Here is an 11197-nt window from a genome sequence, read left to right as displayed (position 1 = left end):
TTTCAGTATTTTAATATTATTTAAAGTCCATAGAAAGTTACCATCATCTAATGCGGTGCACAGGCAAAATTAAGAGTGAAGGATTTCTGAAATGTTGTCTCACCCTTACTCAGACAGATTTGTTATTCTGTTGCCTGGTTCTGATAAAGCAGCTGCTGGTTGTCAGCAGCATTTGGATGCTATCACAGTAAATTGTTGCACTCAAGTGAGAACATTCATGAATAACTTTTCAAAATCACACAAAAAGGCCAAGAAGAGTTACAGCAAGTAAACATTCATTTACTCTCTCGAACAGTGTTTCACTGTGAAAAGACACTATGAAGATTTCTGTCTCCATAATAAAAGTCTGTGTTAACATTGTGAATAAGAAAAACATGCTTCATCTTCATGGGATGGGTTCTGCTTTATAATCACTCATTTGTTGTCAACTTCTTGTTTGTTCTGTGAAATGGCATTCCTATATGCAGTTTAAAAAAAAGTTATTAAAAGTTCATTGAAAGTTGTGCATAATGTCACATTGTTGTATCCCAGATATAAACAACCTTATAGTAAATAGAAGAATGGACTCTAAAAAGGAGAAGGTGGACACTAGATTCTCCACCTTGTGTTGAACTCTCTGAACTTGAACTCAGACAGTCAGACCAGCTCCTTACAGAAACCCCAATGAAAGGCGTCACTGTGGCGCCCTGCAGTGGCGCCACAAATATGTTGCGTATCGCTCCCCCTGGTGGTGAATCCAGCTCAGGACGCCTTCCGTGAGGTCCTGTGAGAGTCTGTGAGTTCAGGTCAGTGGACAGTCAGGTCAGTGGACAGGCTGTTTACAGAAACATCTCTGCTACATCAGTGGCTTTGAAAGGCTGCAGTCCACAGTGAGACTCTACACTGCAGTGCTTTATACACTTGTTTTTAAAAACTAATTTATTATTTATGTGAATGACATTGATGGCAGTGGTTTCACTTTGAACAATAACTGTATACTGTATTCTGGTGTAAGATATTTCGTTCAGGAGTTGTGGCTCAAAATTAAGACCCAACTTAGGAGCCTATTAGAAATATTGTCTTGTTATATAATATCCAGTTAGTTCTCCAGGCTTTCATGTGGATGAGTTTTAGATGTTTTGTTTGTGTTGTTATTTAGAGTCAGTTGAAACGTTTTTCTCTCTTTTGCTTTGTGTTTTCTGCCTCCTTTTTGTAACACAGCATTATTGTTGTTTGTGACACTGGGCAACTGGCATTTAAAACCTGCAGATCAATGAATTGATAGCATCATCCAACCTTAAACCCTAATAATACTTCAGCCAGTTTACAATTTAAATTCAAATCCACTATGAAAACTTTACTTTTTCTATTATATCATTATATCTATTTCTAGCTCCTTCCTTTTTTTTTGGCAGTGTATGTGTTTGTGCTTCTACTCTGCATGTGTGACGCACTGCAGCAGGGGATGGCTGCGTGTTGATCTGTTCACAAATCTTTTCTTTACAACGTAACATCCTGATATTCTGTTTATACTTTTGCAAGTGGCCAGAGAGTCACCAAAAACATTCAGTTGGTCAAAGACTCATAAGTGACGTTAAGAGACTCTCTGGATTGTTCAGCTCTGACACTGGTAAATGTTCAATCACCTGACAGAGATGATGGTAACAAGTACATGTAAATGAAAATGTAACAGACTGGGGCCGTTTTATTGCCCATTGCGTTTGAATATTGTCACTGTAGGGCAGCTTGAGACTTTGAAAATGAAATGTCAAATGCCATTTTCATTTATTGATTGTTATAAAATTGCATTTTCATTTTTATTTTGACCCAAGAGAGCGTGGTGCCATATAAATGAGACTTTAGTTGTCTAATGCTTTTCTCATTTTCGAATTGTTAGAAAACTGCATTTTAGTTTTTGAATTAACATTTGAATATTGTCCACTGTGCAGCGGGGTATGACTTTGAAAATGAAATGTCAAACAGCTTTTCCATTTTCATTTTAATATGGTCCGAGAATCCCCATACAAGTATGTGAGAATGAAAATGAAAATTGGTTTATTGCATTTTAATTGTAATATCACATACATACTGTATGTGGAGAATTATGATGCTATTGTGGAATTAAAATATCCTTTGAATATACATATTGAATATAGTCCCTATAGGCTTCCATTGCATTTCCTCCTCACTAGTTTTAAGTAATTTTTACCGAAAGCTGTAACAATTAGCAGCATGTGGAAAATGCATTCATTAGTATGTAATTCCACACCAATGACAGTGCGGCAGCGCTCCGGCACAGACGCTGCTGCATTCATTATTGGGCCCATGATGATCTCGATCTTGTGTGATGTAACTCTGTCACACGCTGTCCTTGAGAATCCTCGTATTTCAAGTGTAGATATCTGCAGGCTGTTATAAATATTCGCCAATACGTCACGCGTTTGCATGTGAGCGTCCGTTGCCACCTCTAACTTTCCATTGTGTCTGGCAAACAGTCGCAGCGGCGTAGGTTTGCCATTGATTGTCAGTGGATCTGAGCCATGTAAAATTGATGCAGGGAAAGCTGCCGGCGGCCATGGAGATCATACATGATGCCAGATTACAATGAGGCTGACAGATGCTGCACTTGTACAACACAGAGCTGTGGTGTGTATCATCTGATGCATCTCCTGGAATATAAAATGGTTTCCGCCATGAGTGGTTTAATATAATATTGTGATGTTTCATGGTGTGTAATTGCCTTTGTCACTCTATTGGAGTTCAATTATTTGTCAGTGACTCTGAGTTATGAGATTGCCCATTGGCCTGACATAATAGGGACATCCTGATCAATAACCTGCCACTTTGTAGTTAACATGCGTACTGTAAGCAGCACAGCTCTCTGATCTCATGACAACAATTGCAGGTGGAAAAATAACCTTTGAGTTGAACTCTTCACATCCGGAGTGATTCGTTTTTTATACCTTTTTACTTCAAGTTTAAAGCAATTTTAAGCTCAGCATCATCACAGGAATATTTTCACATTAACAAAACAAGCAGTGACTCATTCTGACACGTGGGAAGTTGTTTTGTGAATATTCTAAAAACACAAGTAATAACAAGAAGATATTGGGTGACATCTGATACCCACACACACACACACACACACACACACACACACACAAACACACACACACACACACACTACCATCCCAGTTATATAGAGTGACTCAGATCATAGATGTTAAACATAGTTTGCAAACAAACCATAAAATGATGTCTGCAATCCTTGTAGCGTTGTCCGAAGATCCCAGAAAAGAACAATTTAAAATGATTTAATTATAATTAATTAATTAATTATGTGCAACAAGCAAGACTCAGGAAGAATATATCATACAAATGTAAAATATGCACTGACCATCAGTTTGTAGTTTTGATTTTATAAATGCACAGTACAGCATGTTACTAATCCATGTTGGTATCTTTAAAATACATGCATTAGCCATCATATACACGGCAGTATGCACTAGAGTTTAATACAGTTCAAAGTAGTTGCGTGTAACAGCTGGCCCCGCTGTCATTGGACGGCACAGGAGTATATATTGATGTGTGACTGTGAGTGTTTCACATGTGCTTCACACTTCAATTACAAGTTGCATCGCAGACAGAGAATCGCTGTGTTTCTGATACAAAGCATCAATGAACAGATCGCCTGCATCCTTCCTGAAGCTTCTCTGACAACGTAAGTACAGATGTTCAGTGTGTGGTAGATAAGTTAAAGACAAATATCTGGGATAACGTCTCTGAAACTTCTTTCATTATTCAATTTGTCTTAGTGTGTTTGTAATTTACAAAGCTGCATGTCTGCATGGGCCTGCTTTGGAATATTTGCCTTTTTACTGCATGTAGCACTTCATTAAGTATGTTTCGCAAAAATTTACATTTTTTAGTCATACTTTAGCACAAATCAGAAATTATGCACATTAAAGTGACCAGCAACCATGTAACTGCTGTAGTAAACCAGTATAGCTTTATGAAGAAGTAATTATCAATCATATAATGTAACGACATGTAACGACATTTTCATCATCACTTTTCTTGAATTTACAACCATAATAGTATGCATTCAAATTTAAATATTTCCACGTTTCTATTTCTGTGGAAGTGTTGTAAATGGATAGAAGAGAAAAATGGTCATAGCAGAGTGAATTATGTAACAAAGTAGTAAAGAAGTACAATATTTCTCCAGGGATCAATATTGTGCCAGTTTCTGAGGGCAGCTCTCAGCCGACGGAGAAACATTTCCACCACGACAACGGAGCTGGAAAAGGTCATAATTCTGAAATGTGTGATCATCAAGAAAAAGACCACAAGCGTGGAAAGGCGGCAAACTCCAAATCTCAACAAATGAAGCACCATCACCAAAACCAAGGCCACCGTCATCAGCACTACCAGCAAAAGTTACATCAGCCAGATGGCAATGACAGCCAAGAGTAAGTGTGGCCATTCTTTGAGCAACATGACATGCCTGTAATTCATTCATAAAATCTGTGTTTCATTTTTAAATAGACCAAGCGATGTGAACATTCAGTATTTATGTTCCAGTGTTACTTTAACGCCCATGTGTTCTTTTGATAGCAGCCACTCAACAGCAGAGGACAGTATTTTCAGTGACCATCACCCGGACCATCGACGCCCATGTGATAATGACAAGACCCATCATCCTCACTCTCACCACCATCACAAGCAAAATCATCGCCATGTTTCTCTTTCAGAAACCTCCTCCAGTTCCCCAACTGGTTCCTCCTCGTCCTCCTCCTCTTCTTCCTCTTCATCAACGTCCTCCTCCTCCCCTTCCTCCTCCTCCTCTTCCTCATCCTCTTCCTTCTCCTCCTCCTCCTCCTCTTCGACGTCTTCCTCCAGCCTGTCCTCTGAGACAAGCAGTGAGTGTTTGGATAGACATCCACTTAGGAAGCCTCAGCATTCACAGTCCTGTACTGACATTTCTGGTAAACGCAGGTACTTTGAAGAAGGAGACGACACAGCTCCTCTGATAGATAAAAGAGGTCATGTAAACAGACTCTCTGCCAAACAGAAACGGGAGAAAGGCAAGTCCTCTCACAGTAGCCCCACCCAGAGCTCCCATAAGAACACACAAAAGATTGCAAGAGGCTCCCGAAATGATGGAAGTATTCGCAAATCCAAATCAATGGAGGCTCTGACTAGACCCAAAGAAAGAGAAGGGCATGGGAATGAAGATGCAAAGGAACAAGAAAGGAGGAAAAGTGAAGCCAAGAAGAATTTGATGAAGGAAAAAATGAAGTTCTCTGCATTCCTTAATGAGATCACCCGACAGGTGCTGAGCCCGATGAGACTCACCACTCTTGGGGTCACAGATGCTCAAAGACCCTGCAGTCCACGACAGGCCTCTGCTAGAGCCGGTGCTGTAGAGAGCAGCACTGAGAAGCCCAGACAGCAGAGGAGTCGACCTGCCAGCGCAGACTCAGTCACCTCCAGCAAGCACTCCCACACCAGCCGGCACTCTGCTCGACTCTCTCAGTCCAGATCCTTCCATCACCACAGTCACCACTCTGCAGACTCAGCCGCTCACATGCACCACAAGGCCAAAAGCTGCACTGACATCAGCTGTTTGAAAGGTCGTCACTCACGGTCTCAAACTCCTCAGCGTCACTCCCGCTCGTCTTCTTATAAGCACTCCCGCCGTCACCAAGGAGACCACACTTCTAGCCACCATCATCTTCAACATGAAGACTGTGATAGCCCAGGTCATCAGCATCACCACAGAGACCACCACAACACAAGTCATCACCATCACCATGGACACCACCATCATCACAGAGATCACCATAGCCCCACTTATCCCCATAGTGACCACCACAACAGAAGCCACCATAGCACATCCCATCACCATCATCATGGAGATCGCCACAGCCCAACTCACCACCATGGTGAGAACCACAGTGCAACTCATCATCATCACCATGGAGACCACCATGACCATGCTCATCACCACCACCATGGAGACCACCATGGCCATGCTCATCCCCATGGAGATGACCATGTCACAACTCATCATCATCACCATGGAGACCCAAGTCATCATCGTGAAGGTCACCACACACCAACACACCACCATGGAGACCTTCACAGTTCAGGTCACCACACACCAACACACCACCATGGAGACCTTCACAGTTCAGGTCACCATCACCATAGCAACCATCCAGACAGTGAATGCCCTACTACACCACGTCACCACAGACACCACAGCCTATCCAGTGACCATGGAGAGCATCACAGCCCAACACATCGGCATCACCATAGAGACCACCGCAGGTCACAACATCACCGTCACCATGGAGACCACCACAGTGAAGGTCATCAGCATCACCATGGAGACCACCACAGTCCAGGCCATCACCATCACCATGGAGATCAACACAGTGAATCTCATCACCATCACCATGGAGACCACCACAGTGAATCTCATCAGCATCACCATGGAGATCACCACAGTCCAGGCCATCACCATCACCATGGAGACCACCACAGTCCAGGCCATCATCACCACCATGGAGACCACCACAGTCCAGGCCATCACCATCACCATGGAGACCACCATGGTGAATCACTTCAGCATCACCATGGAGACCACCACAGTGAGTCTCATGAACATCACCATGGAGACCACCACAGTGATGAACATCACCATGGAAACCACCACAGTGAATCTCATCAGCATCACCGTGGAGACCACCAAAGTCCAAGCCATCACCATGGAGACCACCACAGTGAATCTCATCAGCATCACCATGGAGACCACCACAGTCCAAGCCATCACCATGGAGACCACCACAGTGACATTCATGAACATCACCATGGAGACCACCACAGTCCAAGCAATCACCAAGGAGACCACCACAGTGACGTTCATGAACATCACCATGGACACCACCACAGTGATGTTCATGAACATCAACATGCAGACAACCACAGTCCAAGCAATCACCATCACCATGGAGACCACCACAGTGAAATTCATGAACATCAACATGGAGACCACCACATTCCAGGCCATCACCATCACCATGGAGACCACCACAGTCCAGGCCATCACCATCACCATGGAGACCACCACAGTCCAGGCCATAACCATCACCATGGAGACCACCACAGTGAACTTCATGAACATCAACATGAAGAACACCACAGTCCAGGCCATCACCATCACCATGGAGACCACCACAGTCCAAGCCATCACCATCACCATGGAGACCACCACAGTCCAGGCCATAACCATCACCATGGAGACCACCACAGTGAACTTTATGAACATCAACATGAAGAACACCACAGTCCAGGCCATCACCATCACCATGGAGACCACCACAGTCCAAGCCATCACCATCACCATGGAGACCACCACAGTCCTGGCCATCACCATCACCATGGAGAGCACCACAGTCCAAGCCATCACCATCACCATGGTGACCACCACAGTACAGACCATCAGCATCACCATGGAGATTACTTTAATACAAACCATCACTCCAAAAACAATGATCTCGACCATGACAACCACCATACTCATATGAAGGGACATTCTGCTGTAAGTCCACCTTCACACAGGAAGCCAGAGTCTCTGTCCAGCAAGGCCGATTCCCCCAGGAACACTAGCAGCCCCTCCAGTCAGGACGAGGAACAGACGAGCTTCACTGACTCATCTTCACATAAAGTATGGCATTACTTTTCAAGACTCTACTCTTCCATGAAATCCCCTATTACACTATGTTCATTAAGAAATTATTGGCAGGTCAATAGTTACCCGTGTCTCATTAACAGGTTATGCAACAATGTTCCACTCATTTGTTTGCCTATTGATTTGGGCACCAGTGTTCATGTCACTGTGGACAATAGATTAGTTATTACTGAACGATAGATTAGTTATCATGCACACCCTAATGGTCATCAAATTGACATTGCCAATTACTGCTCTTTGTTCGGCTCTCATTTTTCAGCTAATTTCTTTCACTTCATTTGTTGTGCATCATAATAAATAGTATATATTTATTTCTGAATTAATTTCTGAATGTAATTTTTCTTGTGAAACTCATTTTGTTTTGTTCTTGAATACAGGAAAAGACTCATGAGCTGGGTAGAATCATGTAAGTGTGATGTAATTCTGTTGGTTATATTAACTGGTAAAAGTCATTGTCCAAGTGGCAGCCATGACAGTGATCAGTGTATAGATTGACTGGCTCAAAACTACTTTGGATGTGAACATCACAGAAAACATTGGCCTGAGTCTTTGTCAAAAATATGAAAGAATTTATCATTAAATAAATGAATCAAAAGCTTGTGAAGATTGTCTCACTTTGTCTTTTTGTGTGTCCATCCTGATAGGATACTACAGGAGAAGAATGAAGGTCTGCATCAAAGTTTGCTGAAGACAGCAGTGAGGATGGAGTGTTTAGGGGAGGAATTCATGAGCAGCCAAAAGATTTTGGAGACAGAGCTTCAGAGGACACGTATGGAGCTCAGCAACCTCACAGAGCGGTTTAAGAGGTAAAAGATGCAGTTTTACACTGAAGATGATCTACTATCTGTTATTTAAGCTCATGCAGTGTGAGATATTGTGTGTACACTGCAATAACTTCCCTCTCTCTCTTTGACTGCCTTATTTTAGACTACATGATAACTGCTCCTCCACACAACAGACCAATAATTTTCTACAGCAAAGACTTCACTCAGTGGTGAGATCACTGGTATTTCTATGTTTCTTGCACATAAACTACAAACCAGTTCCTCGATTATTAAAACATTAATATGAATAGAAACAAGTTTTGACACACGTAGGAGCCTTTTTCTACTGAGTTATTGAGGATGGTTTAAAGTTATTTAACTGCAACATATTAAAGTCCCAAAACTTCCTGAAAGTTTATCTGTGATAACTATTCCTGTTCTCTCTGTGTCAGGCTCAGAGTATGGAAGGAGAACGTGAGAGGTTGAATCAGCGTATTTCAGTGCTGACGGAACAGCTCGCCGATTCAAAATTTGCCAACAGTGTGGAAACATTCAATGTAAGATCTTTACCTTTGTTTGAGTTATGGCCAGACAGTGGCTGCACCAACACATTCAATGCAAACACATTCAGGGGAGGAAAACCAGAAAACACAGACTCAAAAATCTCCTGGTATTCCTGATGATTTCTGTACATGCAGCATTCAGTATTAAAACCTCTTCTATATTATTTTGATTTAATCAATAAACTGATCAATTTGTGACCTTAGGTAACATCAATCCTGCACAAAACCAACCTCCATTTTCAGTCCGATGACACCATTAATCAGGTGGTTCTCCCCATTGCTCCCCCTCCGGCTCAGTTCATGGACAGCCAGAACTATGGAAAGGCTAAAGCCGGCAGTCAGGAGCAGTCCCTGGGGTCGGTTCCAGAGGAGGAGGAGTCTGACTGGTCAGAGCTGGGAGAGGAGACCCCTCGATTTATACTGACAGGATCAAACAGAGGTCAAACATGGAGATTCCAGGAGGGAGACATGGACAAAGACAGCGAGTCCGGGGGCGAGGAAACTGTCAGACGACACTCTGCACGACCACGGCAGATACCTCATCTCCAGTTCACCATCCACAATGAGATGCTACCGGCACCCCAGACCAATGCTTGCCCCTCTGGCTTCAAGAGTCTGTCAGATGACATGACAGGTGAGGGAACTTACAGGATCACCTCAAGTCCAAACCTCGGCTCTTCCATCCTGATCCGGTCAGCTAGCCTGGAGGAAATTCCTCTGGCACGCCATCACATGCAAAAGGAGCTAAGAGGCACGGAGGCCATGATGGACCTCCACCACCCAGGGGATGAAGCTATCGGGGATTTGGATAATGAGATCATTCATCACTGGAGAACAAGCAACGACAGGGAGGCAGGTATTGGCAGGCCGATGGAAAGCAGGACGTCGGACGCAGACAGCGGCCTGGCCAGCCTGCAGTCAGCTGAGCAGATGCTCAACCACTTCATACGTGAACCACAGTCCTGTGAAGGAAAAGGGCATGGCAGGGCTGAGATGCACGGCTGGACTGGAGGGATCCCAGACGAGGTGTTGAAAGGGGAGCGAACACAGCTGTGACAGCAACATGAGTGCACTGTTTCCTGTGTCTGAAAACATGATTTACTGTGACCTTTTTTTACCTGGGAAAGGTCAATGAAGCTCTTTTTCCGTGACTCACTAATTTACAGACTTAGTCTTTGAATTCAAACTGTAATACTTACAGGATTTACCCTTTTCAGGCTGCACACTGAGCTCTTTCCTTTGTTTCTCATTAAAATACATACTAAAATGAATAATCACAATAAAAATATTCAACTCACACTCTCACTTTCAACCAAACCTATAAAAAAGTTTTCATCAGTACAACTAACATCTGCTAAGTGGCATCGGATAATATGTATTTAAACATAAACAATATTTTTCTCTACCTTGAAAAATCCTCTACAGTTGTTTAGATTTGGTCATTTAATGGTAAAATGTAACTTTACCATATGTATTGTATTATATATATATATATATATATATGTATTTTTGTTCTATAGATGCAGATATAGGCATTTTCTTTCCTGTTCTTTCATCTCTGCTGAAATAAAGTAGTTGTTCAGTTTATCCTTTTGCTTTATTGCATGAAACATTATGGATTCAGTACTTCTTGTGTAGGTAGCCACAATAATGTATTTGAAGTTATTGTCTAACACTGTTCAATCCTAATGTTCAGCAGCATGTAAAAACATCCTCAAAGACTTCAGTGTTTTTCTGTTAATCAATGTTCCTGTTCTAAAAGGTGGTGTGAGTAGTTATAGTTATAGTAACACATATGTATACTTACAAATACAGCTATGTCATAGCTTTAAATACTATATATGTGTATATGCAAAAATATTGTCCTGTTGTGCAAAACATTTATTTCCTCTACAATAATTAACCTGCCAAGTGAAACGCTTGTAAATGAATAAATTCTACAAGCTTGTGTAAATGTCACCCATGTAACTCTGTCCATGTAACATCTAATAAACCAAATTAAAAAACAATGAGACATAAATTCAGCTGTCTACGTTTCATTTCTGGTCAAGGTGGTAATTGTGATGGTAGTGGTAGTGGGATGCCAGGAATTTTTGTATCCTCAGGGCAGGATTTTATCCCGGTTTCAGAGC

At 42.3% G+C, this 11197-nt stretch overlaps 1 protein-coding gene across 1 annotated transcript; it reads left to right on the top strand.

Annotated features, from left to right (window-relative positions):
* The first annotated feature begins 3604 nt into the window (after positions 1–3604).
* Positions 3605–11079, top strand: LOC111663868 (uncharacterized). Its single transcript, XM_023418237.2, has 8 exons — positions 3605–3700; positions 4208–4451; positions 4597–7714; positions 8116–8144; positions 8383–8544; positions 8666–8732; positions 8955–9059; positions 9270–11079. Exons 2-8 carry the CDS (start codon positions 4303–4305, stop codon positions 10119–10121), a joined length of 4482 nt encoding a protein of 1493 aa, XP_023274005.2. The 5' UTR covers positions 3605–3700; positions 4208–4302; the 3' UTR covers positions 10122–11079.
* The last annotated feature ends 118 nt before the right edge of the window (positions 11080–11197 follow it).

This window comes from Seriola lalandi, unplaced genomic scaffold (assembly GCF_002814215.2).
Source record: "Seriola lalandi dorsalis isolate HSWRI2012SDOR001 ecotype SW California unplaced genomic scaffold, Sedor1 jcf7180002054581, whole genome shotgun sequence".
Classification (NCBI taxonomy): domain Eukaryota; kingdom Metazoa; phylum Chordata; class Actinopteri; order Carangiformes; family Carangidae; genus Seriola; species Seriola lalandi.
Note: the sequence above shows the minus strand (reverse complement) of the source record. Positions and strands in the feature narration are given on the sequence as shown.

What these genes read in the sequence shown, in the direction of transcription:
- LOC111663868 (XM_023418237.2), top strand. Translation starts at nt 4,303, where the DNA reads ATGTGTGATCATCAAGAAAAAGACCACAAGCGTGGAAAGGCGGCAAAC. An exon ending in CATGAGCTGGGTAGAATCAT is followed by an intron (nt 8,145 to 8,382) that starts GTAAGTGTGATG and finishes CCATCCTGATAG; the next exon opens with GATACTACAGGAGAAGAATG. An exon ending in ACAGTGTGGAAACATTCAAT is followed by an intron (nt 9,060 to 9,269) that starts GTAAGATCTTTA and finishes TTGTGACCTTAG; the next exon opens with GTAACATCAATCCTGCACAA.